This window comes from Epinephelus moara, chromosome 10 (assembly GCF_006386435.1).
Source record: "Epinephelus moara isolate mb chromosome 10, YSFRI_EMoa_1.0, whole genome shotgun sequence".
Lineage (NCBI taxonomy): Eukaryota > Metazoa > Chordata > Actinopteri > Perciformes > Serranidae > Epinephelus > Epinephelus moara.
In genome coordinates, this window is record NC_065515.1 from 17,025,340 (window position 1) to 17,051,016 (window position 25,677).

At 43.8% G+C, this 25,677-nt stretch overlaps 1 protein-coding gene across 1 annotated transcript; it reads right to left on the reverse strand.

Annotated features, from left to right (window-relative positions):
• Positions 1–61: 61 nt before the first annotated feature.
• On the reverse strand, positions 62–25,536 carry obscna (obscurin, cytoskeletal calmodulin and titin-interacting RhoGEF a). The gene is made up of 52 exons (XM_050055271.1): positions 25,292–25,536; positions 24,772–25,038; positions 24,262–24,528; positions 23,722–23,988; positions 23,348–23,614; positions 22,974–23,240; positions 22,400–22,666; positions 21,864–22,130; positions 21,419–21,685; positions 20,877–21,143; positions 20,510–20,644; positions 20,335–20,466; positions 17,980–20,208; positions 17,816–17,888; positions 17,622–17,707; positions 17,405–17,517; positions 17,092–17,292; positions 16,866–16,948; positions 16,506–16,679; positions 16,079–16,238; positions 15,872–15,973; positions 15,528–15,692; positions 15,075–15,233; positions 14,779–14,956; positions 14,399–14,512; positions 14,123–14,290; positions 13,826–13,928; positions 13,615–13,744; positions 13,058–13,516; positions 11,113–11,285; positions 10,262–10,395; positions 10,069–10,181; positions 9,533–9,701; positions 9,325–9,412; positions 9,036–9,236; positions 8,887–8,947; positions 8,719–8,796; positions 8,455–8,627; positions 8,236–8,262; positions 7,969–8,121; positions 7,364–7,409; positions 7,188–7,265; positions 5,307–7,041; positions 5,066–5,194; positions 4,696–4,818; positions 4,040–4,207; positions 3,751–3,856; positions 3,020–3,259; positions 2,420–2,643; positions 1,941–2,037; positions 955–1,104; positions 62–601 (listed from the first exon to the last, which is right to left on the reverse strand). Exons 1-52 carry the CDS (start codon positions 25,407–25,409, stop codon positions 421–423), a joined length of 12,132 nt encoding a protein of 4,043 aa, XP_049911228.1. The 5' UTR covers positions 25,410–25,536; the 3' UTR covers positions 62–420.
• Positions 25,537–25,677: the final 141 nt, after the last annotated feature.

Genomic DNA, 25,677 nt, shown 5'->3' on the forward strand with positions numbered 1-25,677 from the left:
ATTCAATAACACATATAAATCTAACTGATTTTCCATTTGTACATTATAACTTTAAGGCAACATGTGTACATTTTTAAATAAAATATATCACTCAGGAAAATATCTGCTGTCTGTATGAAGAAGAGTAGCACAAAACACTGGTTTTACGTTAAGGCCAAACACATGCATCTGTCTGATACTGAGGAGCATGTCATAAAATCAACATTTTACAACTCACACACTAAAGAGACTAAACCTTAAAAATGCAGCACACTCACATGTACAAGCTAATGGATAAATACATTTTGAAACACTTTGAAAACTCTTTAAGACGCATCACATTTTTAAAATCAAAGGAACCAGAAAAGCCAGAAAAGAGCCAGAGCTGATTGTAGAGCTTGTAGGAAAAGCTAGCGGTGAAAGAAACGCCACAGTGTTGCCTTACTGGAAGAAGGGACCCTGAAGCTTGGTGCTGACCTGGTCTCGTTTCTCCTCCTTCTGTTTGAGGTAATCTTTGAGCTTGTCTGTAGAGAAACACACTTTGGAGTGCCGGGCTTTGTGTGGGGCACGATGGGCACGCAGCCATGGGTTCTGGAGACACTCGGCTGCAGTGGGTCTTCCCCTGCGGAGTGTTGTTATCATATTAGAATACACACAAATTCACTCATACAATATTTCACACGACAAGTCTCTTCATTGCAAACTACAGGGCGGCTGTGGCTCAGAGGTAGAGTGGGTCTGTGGCTCAGAGGTAGAGTGGGTCATCCGCTAATCGGAAGATCTGTGGATTGATCCCTGGCTCCTCTAGTCCACATGCCAAAATATCCTTGGGCAAGATACTGAACCCCAAATTATTCCCAGTGGCTGTGGGTGAATGTGAATTACTGTAAATGGTGCTTTGAGTGATTGGAAGACTAGAAAGGTGCTATACAAGTGCAGTCCATTTACTATCTACATTTTAAGAGAGACACGCACCAGGATTTGTTATTCAGGCTGCTCTTCATGAAGTTCAAGGCTCCCTCTGACAGACCAGGGTAACAGCGTCCAAACTGGATCTTCCCTTTCTTGATGTTTTTGTCCTGCTCCCAGCTGTGCTCTGCATGGAACGGGCTGTCGGCACTCAACCTAGTAAAGAATCACAAAAACACAACCAGTGTTTATTATTAAATTAGTTTATAATTCTGCACCTCAGAGCGACAGAAGAGTCAGACAGTTGCAGTTATTCAAAATCCAAGGCCTGCAACTAAAAGGTAGTGGCAGTGCAGAAGTGGGAGCCACATTTATTAAATCACAAATATATAATCTTAATTGTAAAGTAGTAAGATTTAAATCAAACAAACATGGTGGACTACTTCCTTTAAGTGGAAACAGACGTTTTCTTTTGCTTTAAATGATTCATACGAAGTAAAGGTTAATTGCACAATGTAAAGAGCGACTACCCCTCCTGTGTCTCTGCTCGGCCTGGCCTTCCAGTGTTTCCTCCCTTATGTTTGACCATCGTCTTTTTGTGTATTCTCCCTCCTTTCGTCTGGACTAAGTGCCAGTATATAACAAATGGCAATAGAGCAATCACACTGCCTGTGTTTGGATTGATCTCCCATAAGCCTGGCTTTCAATATGCAATTCTGTCTGCGACAGGGTACGATCCTTCAGGAAAATGAGGGCTTAATTTACGGCGCAAAGGAACTGCATCAACCACTGCGTGACCCAAAGAGGAGGATAGCGCTTCTGCTTCCCCGTAGCTATTGGTAGCTTATGCCCAGTTAACATGGGAAGTTCTTTCTGGTTACTACCCCAGTGGCAGAAATGGCGGATGGTGGATTAACAGAATCCAGAAGTAACTGTGGAAAATAAAATGCAGTGTTTCCTGTGTCGTTGGTCGTTAAGATTGTATTTCCAGCAGCTGCATCAACAATATAACCATTTGGGAACGCTGTATCCACCTGTATCTCCATACTTACATGATAAAGGACAGAACTCCAATAGCCCAGATGTCTGTTTCAGGCCCGACACCTTGACCTTCCAGGATTTCCGGAGCTTTAGGAAGGACAATATAAACTGACAAACAGACAGAAACAGGATATTGTTCGTAAAGAGTTGTGCTGTTACTGGCAGTGCCAAATTCACTCACATGCTTCATTTTCTGAATCAAGAAAATGACTCAAACCAGAAAAAAATGGATTAAAAAAAGATAGAAAATGGACTTGGGTTTGTTAGGCTATGGTAGCTAGGATCAGCTGAGGTGGATGAAGTTAGGCTGAGTTATTTCCATCCATCAATCCGTCCTCCCTTAAAGAGTTTGTACCTTTGCTGCGGCGGTCTGTTGGAGGCCATGACAGTCAAAGGTTTAGTACACTAGAAGAATCTACAACAATGCGAGCATCAAAATCTTTCACGCTGTAGTTTGCCTTTTGAAATCAAACTGGCAATACATCGGTACCTTTGCTCTCTGACAGGCCGTGGATGTGCTCGACGATGAGAGGCTGACCGGGTGTGTAGGACAGAGCCGAGCCCAAGTCAACTATCTTCAGGTGGTTACAGTCATCCACCAGCATGTTGTCAGACTTCAGGTCCAGGTGGATGACTCGACGGCTGTGGAGGTAGTCGACTGCGCTCAGAATCTGAACCAGCAGCTCGCCAACATGACTCTCTGCGTACAGATCCCTGAAAGGGCGAGAACACAATAGAACAGGTTTCTGAAGATTTACAGTATGTGAGGGACTGTCTCAAATGGTTGCACAAAATAACCACGTTGACATAGTCTGATGGAAAACTGGAAGATATTTATAGCATTTATATTTATATTACCTCCCTGGAGAAGGTAATGAGCAGCAGATTTTTTTTACAGAGGCCCTGGAGGGGAACATCCATGTAGTATTGTGTGTGCTTGTGTGTGTGTATCGGTCTGTCTGCAGCTAAACTTGCAAACTCAACTCGTCAGCCTATTTTCTTTTGTGCATATCTATGACAGTATGCTCAGGGACCTCTTCTTGTTGTGGTGATTCATAATTTGGCTCACATTTCTCAAGCCTTCCTTTACCTCATTGCCAGACTGTGGAGCAGCTCCTTGCCGGGACAGAGCTCCTCCACCAACACCAGGTAGCGGGGGGTGAAAAAGGCAGCGTGCAGTTGCACCAGGTGAGTGTGATGAAGCCTCTTCAGCAGCTGGTATTCCCTCAGCACCAACTGTCTCTGCTCTGCCTGGTAAGGGGTGATCTTGGCAGCAAACACCTGGCTGGTCTCAACATCCCTGCACAGGGTAATTACGCTGAAACGACCCCTGAGAGAGAACAACACAAAAAAGGTACAGAGCAAGGCTGTGAAAGAGAAAGTGGGAGGAACATGATGAGACTATGCTTTTACTAATGCATCCTGGAGCTGGTTCCAGTCCCCTGTGACACTGAATAAGCAGGTAAATACTGGATGAAGGTCTACATGCCACAGAAGTGTTTGTCTTCCTTAAAGACTCTAATCCGAACCTCAACAATTTAAGTCTGTTGGAAAATACTTGATTTTTTTTATATATATATATATAAAAGGACAAAAATTAAAAATATTTAATATCAGCACAAAATATGAGGTTTATTTCAGAAATATCAAAATCAAGAAACTTGAAAAGTCACACCTATATTTCAAAATAAAACCTCAACAAACATTGTGTGCAATCAAACAAACAAAAGTAGATACTACAGTAAATTCAAAACAGTTACATTAAAGATAAGTTTCAGATAGTTTTGCTCAAAAATTGCAGCTTCTACTCAAAAATCCCACCTGTTGATCTCAGAGAGGAAACTGAAGTTCTTATGAGCTGTCTGTTGTTCTGACCCAGTGACCTTTGACCCCAGTGACTCAGTCTGGATCAGAGGAATGTGAGTCTCTGTACAACAGAGTAAATACAGGTTAAACACTGAAACACCAAACCAGTGAGATAAATCCCTGCTACATGTGCAAACAATGGCCTCAGATAAAAAAAACTGTAAAATGTGGAAAAATAAACAAATCAGATCACACATGTACAACAGCAAACATGCAGCATTGAGTTTGTGAGTATTTCTCTCACCCTCAGGATGAGTAGCCATAACAACAGGTGCTGAAGCATCACTGAAAGGTCCTGCTCCTGTCTTAGTGATGCAGCCGATCCGGAACACGTAAGAAGCTCCTCTGGGTAAGTCCTTCACCACATAGCTACTGTCAGTCACCTCCTCTGACAGGACCGTCCACTCCCCACCTGAGGAGGCACAGGAGGCACATGGGTTTTACTGTGAAATCCACAGCCTCTGCACATTATAATGCTCTGGCAGTAGATTAAAGCAACAGTGATATTAGTGATGTTGCACGGTAGAAAATAAAATGATTGTCAAGGTCAGTTTGAAAGAAGATAAATACTGGATCAAGACTTACTGAAGAGTTGTCAGTGTAAGTTGACAAGATGCAAAAGAAAAAGTGTGTTTATATTTAAATACATTTGTCAGGATATGAATAATATCAGGGAAAATCTTATCTAATCTGTCTTTGGAGTAATATCGGCGATGCACTATTTTGAGTTCTATCAGACTGTGTCTACATTTTGTCCATGTGGCCAAATAGATTACATTTTATGTTTCAGTATTAGGGACAATCAAATTTGACAAACATAAACAACTAATTTGGTTTCTTTTTAACACAAAGAAAGCACCAATTGATGACAGTGCTCCTGTATCATCTCTGTGAACTCACCATCTGTACAGTACTGCACACAATAGGTGACAGGGTCACTGGACTGGACTGGTTTCCAAACCAGTAGGACTCCACCTCCATCTAACTGGAAAACTTCAGCCTTGTTGGGACGAACTAGCAGATCTGGAAATACATGGAGTAGAACAAACATACACAGCCAGTGACAAGGTGCTGGGGGGCAGGCTGACCATTTTCTAAAAATGGCCAGGGAGGAATCCCCCAGACTACCAACAGAGGTCCAGGCTAATTATGTATATATTAATTATTAATGTTTGTTTATTAAGTGGCCCCTGGCCTCCAGCCATTTTGCAAAAGAGGCCCTGGGACAAAGCAAGTTGAGTATTCCTGATCCCTGTAGCTTATTCACTACCTTTTGACTTTCTGAACGCAGGTATTTTAAGAGAAGGCAACAGTTTGGACGTCCTCTTTTTTGGGCTCTCAAGACCACTGCTGCGATGCCTTTCAGGTGGGATGGGAGGTGCTCCCTTTACTATTGGCCCTGTTATAAAAGACACACAACACCAAAAGGAAAAAAGCATTAGCTTGGATTAAATGACACTCAAATCTGCTGCTTGACAGAATAAAAATTAGTGTAATTTGTAATAGCTCACCTCCTTTACTCACGTCCTCCTTACTAAAAGACTTTGAGAACAGCTTGGTCAGGCTGGAGGCTGAAGCTCTCATTTTCTTCCTCAGAGACATGGTGGGAGTATCTGGCTTCATGATCTCCCCCAGTGTGGGTCCTAACTCTGCCTCGTCCAGCTGGGAGTACGAGTGGCCAGTCCAGGACTGCCTGCGGAAGATCCTCAGCAGTCCCAGCTTGGGTGACCTTCCTGTGGGTGGCCGAGCTTCGAGGGCTGGAGCTGATGCGTGCCTCTGGAGGCCACCGCCGCCCTTCTTGTCCTTGGCTCTGGGAGGCCTCTCTGGAGCTTGCAGAGAGGAGAGGCTGGGACTGGGGCTCGCTGTTAGTGGGGTCCCCAGCTGACCTCTGCTGTTGGTGGACAGGTTGGGGTTGGAGCGGGTGCGGTTACGTGGCGGTGCTTGGGGAAATGAGCTTCTGGGTTTGACTTCTTGGAATGAACATGGGGATGGTGAAATCAGAGGCTCCCCATGATCATCATACCCTTCACTCTCTCCTGATCTGTATCTCCCTCTGAGATGGCCATGACTCAGCTCCTCGTAGGAGCCAGGTCGACTTGACGACTCAGAGCCCTCATGCTCCAAAATAGACGACTCAGCCAGAGACCCCTGGGAGCCAGCAAAGGTGTCACCCGCTGCCTGCTCCTGATCCAGCCTGGGGCTCATTCTGTCTCCAGCAAGGACGTTTGTGGGAGCAGAAGATCCACTCGGCAGTGTTGGAGAGACGGAACCTCCTCTTCTTGTGGGTCGCCGAGGGCTCGGGATGGCCAACAGGTTTCTTCCAGCCACTTCATCGTCTGTGAAATCTTCCTTCAGACTTTGAGAGCCTTCTTCTTCCCCTGACTTTGTGCGCTCGGGTGAGCTGGGAGATCGTCTAGAATACTCATCAAGAGACCTGCTCCTCCTGTGAGGGGGGGCATTGGTGTGGGCGAGGCTAACACCACTGTCAAAGGAGCAGGACTTCTGCATCGTGGGCTGGACAGATACTCGTCTCTGGCCACGATTTGTCTCCGTCTCATCCTCCACATATTCAATAAGAGGCTCATTGAGACGTCCTGAAAAGCTTCTGCGGAGTGGTTTGCGGCCTCTCTCCTGCTTTTTGGCCTGGAATTTGTCCCGTAATGTCATGTGTCTGGCAGACATGGGTGAAAGCTGATGGGAGGTGCTGTAGAAAGTGCTTCGGATGACGCTGCCACGAGGAATACGACCTCCATCACTCCCTGAACCCTCGTCCCCATCAGACAGGTAGAGAGATTGATTACTGTCCTTGCTGAACCTTCGCTCCCTCTGAGGAGTCTGTTGGGACGACACATCCGATGACGCAACTGACTGCCTGCTCACACTCCGCTCTAGTACACTCCTTCTTCCTACCATCTCCCCATCCTCTTCCTCCCCTAATGTCACTTCCTCCTCCTCCTCTGCATCCAGGCGGAGTTTGGCGAAAGAGTCAGGGATCTGCGCTCTCTCCATTAAAGGATCATAGTCCTCCTCGGTTTCCTCTTCCTCCTCCTCAGTCGGGCTGTAGTGCTGGAAAAAGTCCCAAGAGTCAGCTTCGTCATACTCAGACGAGGAGCCACTGCTCGGAGAGGTGCTGCTGTGTTCCTGAGGCTCGCGGGGCACCGTCACTGCGGTCTCTCTGAGAGGAGCGTCCAGCAGCTCAGGGATATGCCTCAATGTGAGGACTGACCCAATGCAGGTCAAAGAGCGCTGGGAAGAGATGGGAAAGATACTGGTGAAGACAGATTTTGACGTGTAATCAAATTAAACATCAAGACTGTCAGCATCACAAGAAACCAGTAAGAGCTTCAGTTTTTCTCTAACGGTTGTGGTTTAAATGAAGACAAGTAACTCACCTGCCATTTCCTTTTCGAGATGAAGATTTTCAAAGTCTTTGTGTTGATTTCATCAGTATCTTCTCCTGCATGTTCGTCCTGTGAACACGGAGACAAAGATTTGGGTGGTAAGTTGTACTCTTAAGTTACAGTAGTATATTTGATTTAAACACTTATTGTGCTGTATTTCTTCTCACCTGGAGCCATTCATGGCTCAAGCACTCAAAGGCAGATGGTCGTTTCCTAGAGAGGTAAAGGTAAATTGGTAGTGGTCAGACATGTGTTATGTTGCACCATGAAACCACCAAGCTGTTCTCACAAGTTTTTTGTATATTTAGAAAGGCTGCAATCACATGATTAAAGCGCTGGTGGCAGTAAACAAGAAAGCAGTCCTGAGCCCCTGTAAAGAGGCAGTTTGGAGTAGTGGATGGGTCACAAAAAAATAGACTTTCGCCCGGGACTTTTCCTGGAGTCGCATGTTTGGACCCATGTGAACTTGGGAGTCATTTTAAGGTAAGTCCTCATTGTGTTTCTTTTCCTAAACCTAACCACAGTAACTTTTATTGCCTAAATAACCTCTGTAACTTAAGGATGTAACATCATTTGTGGGGTGCAAATTCATAGGATAATAGTAGTAGTAGTAGGAGTAGGATATCACTGTGGCAAAGATGTCTCTTTATGCTGATTTGTCCCATTAAATGGGACTTTGTTTCATTTAAACAAAGTTTGGAAAATAACCTCAGTGACTCTGAGAGACTGGATTGATGTGGCGGTGTGAGCAATAATAAAACAGGTTCCCTACTCTGGATCTGGCTGCAGGAGCATGTGGAGAAAGTTCTGAGCCTCAGGGCTCCTGCGCATCACATCAGGGGCATCCCAGTTCAGGGTCCCCTCTCCCACCCTCAGCAGTGTAGCACGGTCCGTCTCGCCCACAAAAGGGCATCGGCACATGAGACTGTCAAGAGAAAGATAAACCATGATGTAAATAATCAACAGAAACTATATTCTCAGCTTTTTGATAAACTGTTTGAGAGTTTGGGAATAATATTAAAAGTGCAGTCATACATACCATAAATAGGCTATAACACCTACAGACCTAGCAGAGAGAATAAGAGATATTAATGTTAAGTTTTTGTACACAGTCATTTTTCGCTTTCATTTAAATCTCCTTGTAACACTAGAGGGACAGATCTGGACATTACATTACACACAATAAAAAAAACACACAAAAAACATCTGTAAATTCCTTCTGATGCAAGTCTCAGTTACCAAAATTAGTTAAACTCACCAAATATCAGTGGCCACAGTGACTGGTTCTTGGTGAACGATTTCAGGGGCAATAAACTCTGGTGTACCGAACATGCTGTACTGGTGTCTAGATGTGTCTATTTCTTGGCAGAAGCCAAAGTCACAGATCTTGATCTCATCTCTGGGTGGATACACCATCAGGATATTATCAGGCTGAAGGGAGTATAAATAAAAACGGAGTTAGGAACTGCAAATAAAAAAAAGACAGTCAACAATGCAGTATTGACTGGACTGAAAATCTCACTTTAATGTCCAGATGCAGAATGTTCATGCAGTGAATGTGACCGACTCCTTCAAGGATCTGCTGGATGTATGACTGAACCTGAAATAAAATGTAGAATATTAGTCATCAGCCGTTCATAATATTTACAAGATAAAAATAATTTTGTCACGAAGAAATGCAAGCTTGTACCTCTCTCTCTGGGACGGATCCTTTCAGTAATAAATGGTCCAGAAGTCCATGACAACAGCAGCTAGAAAAAGTGTTAAAGAACTCAAACTCAACAACCCACTGTGTGGAATAAAGAGTGATTATACTGCAGCATTTAACAGCAAGGATACATCTCTGTGATCAGCACCAGAGTGCGTCTGGTACAAAAAAAGTCCAGCAAACAAGCTACTCTGGGGTGAGCCAGACGGGACAGCAGGTCCCTCTCCTGGAAGGCCCTGGTCCGAGTGCTACTCCGCAGAGGCAGAAACTTGGCAGCAAACACTTCACCTGTTCGTCTGTGGATTACACGCTTCACCACCCCGAAGGTTCCCCTGAAGCACAGAGAGATGATGGGGTCATATTTGATTTTAACAGGGCTCATGGGCCAGCTGGATACTACAATATAAAGTACAGTTTCACCTTCCAATTTCCTCATGGATATCATAGACGGAGAATAACTTCCTTCTCTTCCCCAGCTCCACCTCTCTCTCCTGACACTCCAGAGGACCTGTGTAGAAAACAAAACATAAATAAAACAGATCCACCACCAACAATCTTTACATCGAAGCTACACTGCCCATCTACTGAACTATAATAATGATGCACGACAGCAGTGTTGCTGTCTTACCTTCCTCCACTGTCAGCTCAGCGTGGCATGAGTCATGGCCAGAGTCGCTGTAGGCTAAGCAGGTGTATATGCCGCTGTCCTCACCCTCTGGGCACACTATTGTCAGTGAACAGCGGGCACCATGCTGCGCAATCTCCACATTCTCATTGGCTGCAAGCTCCTCTCCATCCTCCAATCACAGAGAGTAGAGTTTTAATAGGGAAAGCTACCAGGTCTTCAAATTCTGGTCAAACTTTCGTCTTGTGACCCCTTCAAACAATGTAATGCTATCCTGTGACCTCTGTGACCTATCAAGGGTGGAGGTTTAACCCCCAAAATCTTTTATGCTCCATTCTCAGAGGAGGCAGTGTGTGACAATATCAATTTCGGTATGTTTACCTGGTTAAACATAGGTCCACAAAGACAGTAAAAATAAAGGTAACTTATATGGCAGAAATATAGTTTTCCCCTAAATCATGTTACAACTCAACTCAAAACCCAAAGATTTTAATGCAACCAACCCTTTAGGTAAAACCTCTGGTCTACAGCGCTCCTACCTTATACCACTGTATGTTGGGAGCAGGTCGTCCTGTGATGATGGCGGTAAATGTAGCTCGTTGGCCGGGCTCTACACACAGGTCCTCAGCAGGTACCTGGATGGATGGAGGAGCTGCACAGGAGAAAAGATAAGTTAGTAATCACACAAAGTTTGATAGAAGTCAAACTCTTATGTTAAAGAGACAATAATACCATCTGTAATTTCCTGCATTTGCTCTGAGATGTAGATCTCCTCCTCTTCCTCTGGGTAGCACGGAGGCTGCTGTGCCACCTGCTCCATGGATGTCGAGACAGGAACGGCTTCTTCAGTACCACCCACTACAGCTCTGGAGACAAAGGCAAGATGAATGGAAAGGTCAGTACTAAATATTACTGATCAGTTCAGGGGAAAGAATTATCTCTTCACCAAAGGGAGGTTACAATGTTGTAACCCTAGTTCTATTTACACCAGCTGAGCCCTCAACTGGACTCTATGGGTAATACTATCCTCCATTCACGAGTATGCATTTGCCTACTGAAATTTACATAAATGTAGCGGGCCAATCAGGATGTGCCTATTCGAACACGTGCAGAGCCCATCATATAGGAGCAGAATAATGACGATGGAATCCCGCAACCTCTTCAGCAAGAGGTGTAGGAGTGATAGAGCCCCTAGTTAGAGGGCTCTGCCTGTGCCAATAGAACTAGGGTTACAATATCATCAGCCATCTACTGGACTCTATGGGTACAGCGGGTGGAGCTCACTAAAGGGACCCACAAATATTCCAGTAGGTATGTCCTGATTGGCCGGCTACTTTTACACAAATTTCTATGGACGAATGCGTGCTTGTGACTGGAGAAGAGTTTCACCCATAGAGCCTGTGTGAGACAGAAATATTTTATGGATTGTACATGTTACATTTTTACTCTTTTACCACCCCATTATAACTAATTATTAAATCAACCTACCATAGACGAAGTATATGAGGTTGAGGCTGATGCCTGTTTAATTCAAAGGATGGAGGGGAGGGTTAATACAACAACAGTGGTGTCACTAAACTTACTGTTCAGGGTGTTCAGGGGGGAAGAGCATCTTAGCAATAGAGGTGGGGCTGAAATCAGTCTGTAGCCATTTCTTCACAAAGGCAGTGGACCAGCCCTCTGAGTCTGCATCTACGAAAACCAAAATACCACTCAGTAGGAATTTAAACATTAAACACTTAAAATAATTCTTCAAATATATTTGAAGGAATTATATTTTTTTCTTGACTGTACTTTATGTATACTCAATCATTGGAAAAAGAAGTGAGAGTACATTACCTTACGCACCAGGAACAGTATTTATGCATTTCTTACCTCAGTATGTGAGGGTTTAACCCCACTAACCCAACACTTCAACAGGACATGAGCATGAGCCCACTCCTGCATGGAGGTAAAGGGAACACCTGCCCAGCACATGACCATCTTGTGTTCGTAGGAGTGAAGAGTTAGCTGGGCATGCGTTGGCAAGAGGAGAAAGGGGAATGTTGAGTGGTTATTTGTTATCATGACAATGATGACTTACATGGAACGGTCCATGTGAGGAAGGTCCTTCTTTGGGAATAGTAGAGGGAGGATGGAAAAACATGTAGGTTACTGACAATGGAAGGGAAAACATGAAGTGGTGACAAAAATCCAGAAAAATATCACTTTATAGTCCATGTAAAGAATATTGTCAGTCAAACTTACAATATAACAACCTGAAATTTCATCAACATCTAATAACTCTATTGAAGTTGGCTGAATCCCATTTTACTGTATTATACTACTTTGATTTTGATGACTGTAACAGAGGTAAATAAATACTTGCTAACACAAATTTCTACATAATATCGGAAAGCAATAGTGGTACTTGTTATCGAAAAATGAAGCTCTAGTAAAAGTTCAATCAGGACGATTATACTTTTGCATGCTTAGACCTGTAATTTATTTCTCATATCATCTGCCATTCACTCCCTGTAGGCATGCTCACTCACAATTGCTTGCTCAGCTGATCACATTTAAGCAATAGCACAGCGACACACCTTCACTGTCAGCCTATCATCTTGCTGCTGTCTTTTAAAATATGGTTTTCTCTCTGCCTTAAGTACATTCATGCTGCTGTTGTGTGCATCCTCCATCTTCTCATCACAGCCTAGTCTTTACAGTTTCATTAGCTTCATCAGCCTCGGCAGAGTCAGCAGCCACAACCACCACCAGCGTCTGCACTTTCACTTAAACAATCTCTCAGTCAAGTATAAGCACCAAAGTCTTTCTGTCGAATCATCATCCCATAATTCTAATCTGTGTTGAACAACTATATTTACTACATTTACCCATCTCTCCTGATTGTACTGATCTAGTCTGTCCTAATCCATGCCCTCTGTGGAAAGTGAAAACATGATGGAAAACACAAAAACATTCCATACAATAAATGTATTGATGTCTTTTCATGGGTGAGGATGCTGAGAAGTACAGTATGGTGTTTATGTTGAATGGTAGCCACCTGATCCCGCAGGGTTATGGCAGTAGAAGGTTATTTGACGTGGTTGTTAGGTATGAAGCATGAGGGTTTTTTTCATGACTGTGACATTAGCCTTCACACCTTTTAAGTAAAAGTGCTTGGCACAGATGAAGTGAGCGGTGAAACATCTTTAAGACCAAAGAGAAAAGGTTAAAATTGATAATGCATAGGTATCAGGTCAGAGATGGTTACGTGTAGGTATGGGTTTAACTTGGTCATGGTGGTGGTTTGGGTTAGCCACTGATAATTGCATTTAGCTGAGATACAGACAGAGTGAACTTACAATTGTATCAATTAGTTATCACATGCTGCCCTTACGTAACCCAGTAATCACTTTACTCAAATGGCAATACGTGAAATGGAAAAATGATAAATGGAAAAAAAATGGCATAGGGGTGCTTTTAGCTCATGAATGCCACAATATAAACCAATGCAGTCCGTGCCATAGCCCCTGGAGATCAAGTGACAGCTGGTATGGTAGTTGGAACTACATATGATGTGAGTGTGTGTGAAATGAAAAAAGTAAAATGTGAGTACAATCTCAAAATGGCATCCACTGGATAGAATGGATGAATGGTAGTGGTTGAAAGTGGAAATTGTTGCAGTTTGTTGGAAAGTGAGGAGATGTCATATGATGTGAAGTAAAAAAGGATGACAGGATCAGAAGTGAAGTGAACTGAAGTAAAACCGGACAATGGCATGTGCTTCATTGCTCTCTCAAACACGGCTGAACTGGCAAAGATTTGGAGCATCCACATGAAAACCCTGTCATGGGTTTCTACCCTGTGTGGAGGATATTTACCTTCAGTAGCTCTGGCTGTCCTACCTTTAGGAGGTAAGTCCTGTGGCTGGTCGTCCTCGATTGGTGGCACGTAAGCAGGGCACAGCCCGGCCTTGCACTTGACGCAGCCAAACTCATTCCAAAGCTAAATATAACAAAACATTTGACATCTTAATGGGAGATCTCTAAAATCAATGATACTTTCTTCATACACTCTAGACTTTATGGATATGGGTTTTATACCTCACACTCATACTGTCCAATATCTGCCTCTGTTGCCCTGGTGACCGTCAGACACAAGATGCCACTCCGAGTATCATTTTGGATTAGGTATTTCTGCTGGTCAGTCAGCTCTCTGCCATCTTTCAACCACCTGTAAACCCAACACACACAGTGACCAACGTATCAACACATGTAGCACCTACTGCATGTACTTTGCTCTGCGTCTCCATACCTGATACGTGGTAAAGGAGCAGTAAGTGTGGAGCAGGTGAACTGTATATCCTCGCCTTCTATCAGACAGGCACTCTCCAGCCGACTCACAAATCTGGGTGAAGCTGGAGAGAAGAAGAAATACATTAAAAGTAATTTTAGTGATAGTCATGGTACTAATATGATAAAGCAGTTGTCACAGTATAGATGTCCTGTGATTATGTAATAGTGCATGTATACACAACTTTCAGCCTCAAACACAGAAATGTCTCTGGTGTAACACAACCCTCGAGTGGTGTAGCTGCACTCAAAGACTCACCGCGCACCACAACCTTCGCCAGAGTACCAGCACTGCCCATACAGCTGGTAGCGTAACAAGCATACTGTCCAGAGTCCTCTGCAGTGAGGCTGTCTAGGATGAGACAGCAGGTGCCTGACCGGTCCTCTGTGATGATGTGACGAGGATCGTCCTCTAAAGGAAGGCCGTCTAAGAAGTGGACATCAGATTTTCATTATGAAGCCATCATTGTAACCAAAACACATGATGCATGTATTCAAAGTGTGAAAAAATACAGTGAGTAGCAGCGTTTCTGACCTTTGAGCCAGCTGATCATTGGTTTTGGTGATCCTGTGACCTTACAGGTCAGTTTGATTGTCTGTCCAATCTTTGTTGTGCAGTCACACAACAGTGACACAAACACAGGTGGGCCTTTTGATAGACACAAACAGGAATACAGAAATCACTCACCAAGCACTTAATGAAAATGCTATGCCTTATCAATTCCATAAAAAAGGTTTGACCCTGAACAACTGGGAGAAAAACACAGGACAAGAGATGAGAGACTAAACCTTTAGTCGACCTGACACGACAGCAGAAGAGTTTAGATAGTATAGATAGAAAATAGACAGGTATAGATTTGACAGTCTTATCAAACATTATCTGGAATTTACTTCCCTTCCCAAAGAAACACTTACTGTTGGTGGGCAGGCTGATACGTTGCTGTAGCTCCTTCAGATCCTTGAGCCAGGACAGTTTCACCAGGGTGGAGCGTCCCTGCAGTGTGTACCTCCGTACTGAGCCCCTGTGCTCATGCCACAACCCCCAAGACTTCTCATCTCCACCCAGAGTCTCCTTTATTTCCACATCCATCAGCTAGGTGGATTGAAAAGTGAGAATGAAATTTTCATCACATGTGGCCTACTGTGGTGTTAAACAGTTTCTTTCAGGTACTGCTTCACCGACCATAAGAAAGAAGAAGGATGGAGCTTACCTTCATTTTGTTCTTGAAGCTGAAGGTGTCACTGTTGATATTGGTGTCTCTTTTCAGTTTACACAGTACGATACATTCCTTGAAGAGAAAGACTTGTCTCTGATGCCCTCTAGAGGCCGTTTTAATTTCTGGCGATTCCTCCCAAACTGTAAAGACTCCCTGAAGGGAAGATGGGAAGGGAGGATCATAAAGTCTTTTTTATCAGAGTGCACATTTAGGACTCATAACTCCTCAAGTAATTTGGGTGTTGTGGGACAATGTTATCAGTTAAATTGGTGCTGCAACTTAGTCATAGAAGTGACAGTCTGTTATAGTAAGACTGTCACTGTTATAACTCAACTCAGTCAGCTTTTACTAACAGCCAAAAACTGCCACTAGCTATATTCCTTTTTGCTAAAATCTCCCAGTAACCTCAGGTTAATGGTTTAAAGACAGTCAGTTATCTGTAGTTACCTGTCGCACTGGTTCACCCAGGGCAATCAGAGGAGCTGGATAATTCTCGATGAGGGACACCTGGTGCAGGTTGTCAGACCTCCAGGGTAGACAGGACACCATGGAGAAGGTATCCTCCAAAAGACAGCAGCTCTGTCCACTTTTGGCTTTGTTCTTGATGAACTCCTGCCAAAAACGTTTTGATTTCACTTTCAGTCACACCTTTCAAGGACAGGCTACAATTTGTGCAACAGCAGAACAAGCTTGAGTGCTTGGTGTTGTATGTATTTCATTACCACAGTCACACTGACAGTATTGATCAATTTTTCACACACATATTTGTCAAAATAAAAATATGTGCTGACCTTCAGTAAAGCCTGGTAGGTTTGAATTCTCTCCACTGGGCGCTGGAGGAAAGTAAGGACATCCATGGCAGGAGCATCAGATTTACCAGACTCTAGTAACTCCTGAAAAGCCATGAACAAAAAAGCAGTGTAGATGAGTGTCACATTAGTTTCCACAATGTTCATGTTAAATGTTTATATTTAAATACAAACAGATTTTGTGAATACTTTGAAATACTGCTGGACAGCCTTGTCAGTGACGCAGGCCTCTGCTTGTGCTTGTCCCACCAAGTAGTGAAGATACTTCTCAAAGTCCTCAGTGTGCTTGATCAGATGCATGGCCACATCGTCGTCTGTGGCACACTCCTTCAGCCCAGGAAGGATCAACCTGAGAATGCATAAAATAACGTGAACATCTGATCCAGTTTGACAAAAAGGACACAGTGCAAAGGGACATGGGACACTCTTTTAGAACTAAATTAAGAAAAGGCACAAAAGGTGAACAGGAGAAGCCTCTGTTGATTGAGCATGGACACATACAGGTAATGTTTTCAGTAACATGGTTTCATACTTGCATATTATTCATTTACATGTTGTCTAAACACATTTAAATGAACTTTTTTTATGTGCAATGCATCCCTTGTGCATGTATTACCTCTCATGCAGCGACACAATGTCCTTGATATTCCTGAAAATGATCTCCTTCTGGTTGAGGATGTTGATGGGGACGTGGCGGCTAGATTCCAAATAATTCAGCTGGTGAGAGGTGAACATCTTCATCTCCTTTACAAACTCCTCCTCTCCATCAATCATGCCTTGGATCAGTTGGCTAAAGATAAAGGGAAGTTAATGCAGTATTTCATTTTCCTTCATCACAAAAGCCAAGTTATAAAGAGACTGCAGGAATAAGTGCATGAAACATCCAAACCAAATAAACATACATACAATTTTACAATAAATATAATTATCCAAATACATGTATTCCAGTTTATTTAACCTGTCAGCATATAATTACCTAAGAGCTCTCCTGTATTCTTCTCCTGTAGACCCAATGCCATCAAGATCCTCTTGAGGTGCTCTCAGTTGAGGGAAGGTCTCCTGTTCAGAAAACAGTTATTAAAAGCCTTTTCATTACTCTTTACTCCTTACTACCATTGCCAACGTACAGTAAATGATTAATGTTTCAGAATATAACATTTTTACACAGTGTTGAAGTTAACATCTGGATCTATGCACCCTACCTTCCTCTTCTTCTCAAAGTAGGCTGGACACACCCATCCCTGTCGAGCAGGGTTGGTTTTGGTGGGTTTGGTCCTCACCAGCCATTTGTCAGGATGAACCGAGTCCAGGACCTCTACAAACTGGCCCTCCTTCAGAACAAAACTGTCCTTGTTTCCGCTGTCCGGACTGCAATCAGCTCGAGCCACATACATTTCAAATGTCTGAGGTGGAAAATAGCAAATATATTACATAATTTAAGGCTTAACAGTCAAATGGATACAAGCACTTTTTCGGATTGTTGCTACTAATGCAGCACAAAATAGGAAAAAGTACCTCTCGTCTATCCTCCTCTCCCTCTGACTCTGATCCAGAGACGGTACTCGTTAAGGGCGTGTGAGCGCGGTGGTGCTTGGGAGATGGTGTCCTCATTCTACCTTCATGAGCTGCTATAAATTAGAGAGAAAGATACCTATAATATTCCTGATGGGTAACTTAGTGGAGAGGTGATAAATGACTAAAAACAGCAATGAAAGAGATCAACAGTCCTGACCTTTGACCTTCAGTAGTGTCTTAGTTGGCTGTGGAGGTTGTTCTTCAACTTCTGGAGGAACTTGGTCCACTGCTTCTGTCTCTACCCTGTAACAGTATTCAGAAATGATTTGTTTATCTTTTTGAGCACAATATATAAAAGATTAGCAATAAAATTCAAATAACAAAACTAATCTCTAATCTAATCCCTCTCACCTCGGTACAGTTGGACCAGTCTCAACAGGTTCCATTATGTCAGGAGCTGTTTCATAATCCGAGGGACTCGACACTGTTGGCAGCAGAAAATCATACTGTAAAAACATGGCCGACTAAATCCATATTTGCTGTGACTGAAGTGAGAGAATAAATGTGTGACTCACTGGAGCTGGCAGCAATGAGTGAAGACCCTCTCCTCTCTTGCAGCCTCGCCTGAGCGTCCTGCTCCGTCAGGTTGTAGGCCTCCCATAGAGAGACACTCACATTTTCCACGTAGTTCTCAGCACCTGCAGCTGAAGGAGGTGTCTGGGTTTGAGTCTGAGGCAGATCCTGGGTCTGTGTTTCTTCCTCAGGCTTTTGTGGGGCGAGTTGCAGAGGAGTAATGGCAGCAAGCGGTGGGTGTATAGGCTTCTGGACCGCTGGAGCAGGCTTCTGAGGCTGTACTACTGTTATGTTTCCATTGTAGGAGGTAACACCAAACTTATTCACCACCTCGCAGGTATAGATTCCACTGTCACTGGTGGTCAGGTTTTTGATCACCAGTGTGCACACGCCGTTCTCTGTAGTCTCGATACGGCATCGATAGTCATTTGTGATTTGTTGGCCGTTTTTCAGCCAGCGCACTGAGCTGGGCTTTCCTTCTACAACACACACTAGTGTTATTGTACCATGAAGATCTGCACTCTGGTTCTTAAACACCTCTTTGAAGACAGGTCGCATGTCTTTGCGGGTTTTGTAGCCTTTGAAGGCAGCTTGGATCTTGATGGCAGCCTCTTGCAATTGTGGTTCATCTTCAATGTCGATGTCAATCTCCGGTGCAGCTTCATTTGGTGGTTGTGCCTTCTGGGGTACATTAACTGGAGGAAGAGTAGCAGGTTGGGTTGACCCCTCCACAAAAAAGCCAGGGGGCTGCACATCGTTGTGGTTCAGTGGTATCTCAGTCAAAGCTTCTGAGAAAGTTTCATCTTCAGAAATGTAGAGGAGAGGAATGTCTTCCGCCATCTTTACTGTTTGTGCTTCTTCTTCTCTTCTCATTGGCTCAACTGCCAGTTTTATTTCCTGGTCCACTTCAGGTTCTTTTCTCATGGGTTTGACTGGTTGTTTGATCGGCTGTTTGGCGATTGCATCCTTCTCTGCAGCTTTCACAGGTTGCCTTATTTTCTCAGCAGTCTCAGAATCTGTTGTTACTGATTGTTTCCTCTCAGACCTTGGCTTCTCTTCAACCTCTTTTACCAAAGAAGTTACTGACGGTTTAACTGGCTGATCCTCCTTTGTTTTCACCACAACTCTTGTCACCTGTAGATCATCTTGATCTGTCTCTGTGTCCCTTGATGACTGCCTTTCCATTCCTCCCTTTGCTCTACTTTTCACCCTCACAGGTGGTTTTGGAGGGGCAAATTCAGCCTCTTTTTCTAAAGGTTGTTTGTCCAGTTTATTTACAGAGGTGACTAGTTTCAGTGGCTTTATCTCATTCTCTGCCTCCATAGACACCTGCTGTTTCACATGGTCTCTCTGTCTGTTGTCTTCTTCAAATTCATTTACAGTAGGCTTTACTGTTTGGACAATGATCTCCTCAGTTTCCTTTGGAATATACTGAGGTGGTTCCTTTGCCCCTGTTACTTTTCCTTTAGATCTTACTGGTGGTTTAAAAGGTTCTTCTTCCTCTACTTTGCCTTCCTTTACTATAAACTTCTCTTCTTGGTCCTTTATTGTTTTACTCCCGATAAACTTTTCTAATGGTTTCACAGACGGTTTTTCATCCTCACTCTTCTCCCACTGGACTTTTTCTGGATGGCTTTCATTCCTCTCAACTTCACTTGTTCTCTCTGAAGGTTTCACTGCTTGTTTTAATATCTGTTCAACTTCATCCTTCCTTTTCTTTTGTTCAAACACAGTGTCTCCAACAACATTGTCTGTTTCACTTGCATTATGGTCAACCTGGACTAATTTCTCTGTATTCCTTCCTGGTTGTCTCCTCTCCATGAGAACATCTTTCTCTGTTTCCAAAGGTCTTGCTGGCTCTTCCACCTCCCTGTCAACCCTATTATCTTTCTCCAGTGGTCTCACTGTCTTGTCAACTTTCTTGTTCAACTCATTGTCTTTCTCCACATGCCTTTCCAGTTGTATTATGTTCTGTGCAACATCAAGGTCTTTCTCCATGGATCTCGCAGGTTGGATGCCCTGTTTTAGGTCAAACATTGGTTCCACGTCTTTTTCTAAACTTGCAATTGATGCTTTCCTGTGAGCTCTCTTTTTGGGCTCTGGAGGAACAGGTTTGGCTTCTGGGAGTCCAGGCTTCTGGCTTTCTGGCGCAGGAGTTGGTTTGGAGACGGGACCCTTTGCCCGAGGCAGAATCGTGGGAGGCTCTGCCTTTGGTGGAGCTGGTTCTAGTGCTAGACAAGAAAATTAAAAATATTTTGTGACAACTGATTTATTTGATGTGGAGGTTGACAGAAAAGGAACATGAATAAATGTATCTTGCTCATGTAAAGTTGTCAAGTACGTAGAGATGCACACACCTTTCACTGTCACAGTAGCAGTGGTCTCTGCACTTCCTGCCTGACATGTGTAGCTGCCGCTGTCCTCCACTTTGAGATCCTTGATGTAGAGCTGAAGCAGGCAGCCACCCTGCTTTATCTCGTATTTGTTGCCTGCTTTTAGTGGAATCCCGTTGCTTTATCTCGTATTTGTTGCCTGCTTTTAGTGGAATCCCGTTCATCTTCCATTGCACTGACACTCCAGGCTTAGACAGCTCACAGCACAGAGAGGCTGTACCTCCCTCTTTCACCTCCACACTTTCTAAGTACTCCTTGAAGAATGCTGGAAGCTCTGGAAACAGGTGCAGATTGGAAAAATCACACATCTTCAGTGTAACTGCATAACATTGAAGGTCAGTAGAGAAAAATACTGTATTTTTAATAGAGACAATATCAAGATATTTCTGCCAAGTTCTAATGTAGGTGGGTTTGCAATATGAGCAACAGAATATGTACAGTCCTACAAATTTTAGACAACCATACGAAACTACTGTTTTGCTATGCGAATTGACAAAGATACACACCTTTCACTGTCACAGCTGCAATGGTCTCTGCACTTCCTGCATGACATGTGTAGCTGCCACTGTCCTCAGGTTTGAGATCCTTGATGTGCAGCTGGAGGAGGCAGCCATCTTGCTTCATCTCATACTTCCTGTTAGCTCTCAGGGGCAGCTTGTTCTTCTTCCATTGCACTGACACTCCAGCTTTAGACAGCTCACAGCACAGAGAGGCTGTACCTCCCTCTTCAGCCTCCACACTTTGTAAGCCTTCCTTGAAGAATGGAGGTTTCTCTGGCGAACGTCATAAAGAGGGGGAGAAATGTCTGTAAAATGTCTTTGTCATGATAGAAATGGTGCTAGAGACATTCTCAACATGGACCCAACTAGTAAATAAATGTAATGTTTTTTATCTAGACTACCTACATGCACTGACACAGTAGCAGGGTGGGAATAGCTATGGAGTCCCTGACAGTTCAGACAATCACAAAACAGTATCAAACCGACAGTTACATTATTTGTCTGTGGCTTGCAAGTATGCTGATATGCAAACTGGCAAAGATACACACCTTTCACTGCCACAGTTGCCGTGGTCTCTACACGTCCTGCTTGACACGTGTAGCTGCCGCTGTCCTCAGGTTTGAGCTCCTTGATGTGCAGCTGGAGGAGGCAGCCATCTTGTTTCATCTCATACTTCCTGTTAGCTCTCAGTGGCAGCTTGTTCTTCTTCCATTGCACTGACACTCCAGGCTTAGACAGCTCACAGCACAGAGAGGCTGTACCTCCCTCCTGAACCTCCACACTTTGTAAGCCTTCCTTGAAGAATGGTGGGAGCTCTGAAAAAAAGGTAAGGATTGGAAAAACTTTAGTATAATGGGAAAATACTCAAAATCTAAACAGAAGGGGAACAAATTGTCATCGATGATACATCAGTACTTAAGATTTTGGTGTGAGATTAAATGCATGCATTGTTCACACTGAATTGTTGTTTTTTTTACTGTGAATTACACACACCTTTCACTGTCACAGATGCAGTGGTCTCTGCACTTCCTGCTTGACACGAATAGCTGCCGCTGTCCTCAGGTTTGAGATCCTTGATGTGCAGCTGGAGGAGGCAGCCATCTTGTTTCATCTCATACTTCCTGTTAGCTCTCAGTGGCAGCCTGTTCTTCTTCCATTGCACTGACACTCCAGGCTTCGACAGCTGACAGCATAGGGAGGTTGTTGCTCCCTCCTCAGCCTCCACACTTTGTAAGTCTTCCATGAAATATGGTGGGAGCTCTGAGAAGATAGGCTAGAATTACAAAAACTTAACTCTAATGGGGAAAACATTCGAAACCTAAACAGGAGGGGACCAAATTGTCTTTGAAGACACATACAATAAGGACTTGTCAGCAAACTTGCTAAAAATGTAAATGTTAATGGATGGGAGTGAAATAATAGCACCAAGTACAAACCAGAACATTTAGACAATCAGTACTTCAGATTTTTGTGTGTCGTTGAATAAATGCATTGCTAACCCTGAGCTTCTCTTACTGCTAATTACACACCTTTCACTGTCACAGTAGCAGTGGTCTCTACACGTCCTGCTTGACATGTGTAGCTGCCACTGTCCTCAGGTTGGAGATCCTTGATGTGCAGCTGGAGGAGGCAGCCATCTTGTTTTATCTCGTACTTCCTGCTGGCTCTAAGTGGCAGCCTGTTTTTCTTCCATTGCACTGACACTCCAGGCTTAGACAGCTCACAGCACAAAGAGGCTGTAGCTCCCTCCTGAGCCTCCATACTTACTAAGTCTTCCTTGAAGAATGGTGCAAGCTCTGCAAAAATGGGTATGGATTGAGGAAAACATAATTAGTCCATACATCTATTGTGGAACTAGGAATGCTGAGACCTGACAAATGGGATAAAATCTATCTGCTGAACCAAGCATCATCAAGTCTTTTCAACCAATTTACAATGTAGCTGGTGGAATTACAATGATATCAACATTCTAGAAACTTCAGGCAATCCATCAAGCTACTTTTCTACGACTAAGAGTATTTCAATAAGGTAACATTTGTATGTTGAATTTCGTTGGATGGTTAAATGAAAGCCGAACAATTGCTCAATGTCAAAAGCACACACCTTTCACTGTCACAGTAGCAGTGGTCTCTGCACTTCCTGCCTGACACGAGTAGCTGCCGCTGTCCTCAGGTTTGAGCTCCTTGATGTGCAGCTGGAGGAGGCAGCCATCTTGTTTCATCTCATACTTTCTGTTAGCTCTCAGTGGCAGCTTGTTCTTACTCCATTGCACGAACACTCCAGTTTTAGACACCTCACAGCACAGAGAGGCTGAACCTCCCTCCTCAGCCTCCACACTTACTAAGTCCTCCTTGAAGAATGGTGCAAGCTCTGAAAAAATGGATATGGATTATAAAAACATAACTATGCATCTTTTGTCATGTGGTTAAATGCATGCAGAACAAAAAAGTGAATTGCTGACTGACACATGCACACACCTTTCACTGTCACAGTAGCAGTGGTCTCTGCTCTTCCTGCTTCACACGAGTAGCAGCCGCTGTCCTCTGGTTTGAGATCCTTGATGTGCAGCTGGAGGAGGCAGCCATCTTGTTTCATCTCATATTTTCTGTTAGCTCTCAGTGGCAGCTTGTTCTTACTCCATTGCACGAACACTCCAGCTTTAGACAGCTCACAGCAAAGAGAGGCTGAACCTCCCTCCTCAGCCTCCACACTTACTAAGTCCTCCTTGAAGAATGGTGCAAGCTCTGAAAAAATGGATATGGATTATAAAAACATAAATATGCATCTTTTGTCATGTGGTTAAATGCATACAGAACAAAAAAGTGAATTGCTGACTGACACATGCACACACCTTTCACTGTCACAGTTGCAGTGGTCTCTGCTCTTCCTGCTTCACACGAGTAGCAGCCACTGTCCTCTGGTTTGAGATCCTTGATGTCCAGCTGGAGGAGGCAGCCATCTTGCTTCATGATGTACTTCCTGTTAGCTCTCAGTGGCAGCTTGTTTTTACTCCATTGAACTGACAGTCCAGGCTTAGACAGCTCACAGCACAGAGAGGCTGAACCTCCCTCCTCAGCCTCCACACTTAGTAGGTCTTCCTTGAAGAATGGTACAAGCTCTGCAAAAAGTTGATCGGAAAAAACATAATTGCACATCTTAAGTGGAACTGAAGACTGCAGAGGCCTAACAAAAAGGAGAATTGCATTGGGTAATGCAGGCATCATCAAGACTTTTTGACCAACTTATAATGCAGATGGTGGAACTGAAATAACAGCATCTCAACGTTACTCATTTCAGCAACTTAAGACAAATTCAAGACAGTACATTGAATTTTGTTGTGTGGTTAAATGCATGCAGAGCAACACTAAATTGTTGACTGCCAAATGCACACCTTTCACTGTCACTGTTGCCGTGGTCTCCGCACTTCCTGCTTCACACGAGTAGCTGCCGCTGTCCTCTGGTTTGAGATCCTTGATGTGCAGCTGGAGGAGGCAGCCATCTTGCTTCATCTCATACTTCCTGTTAGCTCTCAGTGGCAGCCTGTTCTTACTCCATTGTACTGACACTCCAGGCTTAGACAGCTCACAGCACAGGGTGGCTGTACCTCCCTCATCAACCTCCAGACTTTCCAAGTCTTCCTTGAAGAATGGAGGAAGCTCTGGGAAAATAGGCAAGAAAACAAAACAGAATTTTACATTTATTTTGTGATGGAAACAGTGGTCGAAACCTCCCTGTGTTATTTTAGAAAAGCTATTTGCTAAGTGGGTGGGTTTAACATATAATGTAGTATAACATAATGACTACAAGATGGAACACAAAAGCGCAGGAAAGCATTGCACAATAAAATGCATGCAATTCTGAGAGTGTTCTAAGAAAGTCAGAATTATACAAACGCACACACCTTTCACTGTCACAGTAGCAGTGGTCTCTGCACTTCCTGCTTGACATGAGTAGCAGCCGCTGTCCTCAGGTTTGAGATCCTTGATGTGCAGCTGGAGGAGGCAGCCATCTTGTTTCATCTCATAATTCCTGCTCGCTCTGAGTGGCAGCCTGTTCTTCTTCCATTGTACTGACACTCCAGGCTTAGACAGCTCACAGCAAAGAGAGGTTGTTGCTCCCTCCTCCACCTTCACATTCTGCAATTCTTCTTTGAAAAATGGTGGGACTTCTGTGAAATGTAGGATGTGTGGGGAGAAACACAGTGGGATGTTTTTTTAAGAAGACATTTAAGACATTATCAAGTTAAGGCTAAACAGGATGTAGACAATATGTTTTATTTTTTGATAGATGATTAATGTTTGCTCCACTGGAAAATACTGAGTTTCAGCAAGTTCAGACAATAATCAGTAATTACAGTTCTCCATGACTTGGAGCTTGCTGATACTGTAAAATTTACCACGCAGATTTTCAATGGCACACACCTTTCACTGTCACAGTAGCAGTGGTCTCTACACGTCCTGCTTGACATGTGTAGCTGCCACTGTCCTCAGGTTGGAGCTCCTTGATGTGTAGCTGGAGGAGGCAGCCATCTTGCTTCATCTCATACTTCCTACTGGCTCTAAGTGGCAGCTTGTTCTTCTTCCATTGCACTGACACTCCAGGCTTAGACACCTCACAACACAGAGAGGCTGTACCTCCTTCATTAACCTTCACGCTTTGCAGTTCTTCTTTGAAAAATGGTGGGAGCTCTGGGAGAGATAGGAGGGTAGGAGACCAATGAAGTAAATGCATTAGTTAGGCTGTGGAAATGCGTAGCCTACTGACATGATAGATCAGTGGTGTTTGCCTCATATCATATTAAATCATA

Bases quoted from the DNA above. Each gene is read 5' to 3' on its own strand.
- obscna (XM_050055271.1), bottom strand. From the start codon at position 25,409: ATGAAGCAAGATGGCTGCCTCCTCCAGCTACACATCAAGGAGCTCCAA. The intron at 23,615-23,721 runs GTGTGTGCATGT...CCATTTTTTCAG, and splicing joins TGCAACTGTGACAGTGAAAG to AGCTTGCACCATTCTTCAAG. The intron at 602-954 runs GTGCGTGTCTCT...AACACTCCGCAG, and splicing joins AGCCTGAATAACAAATCCTG to GGGAAGACCCACTGCAGCCG.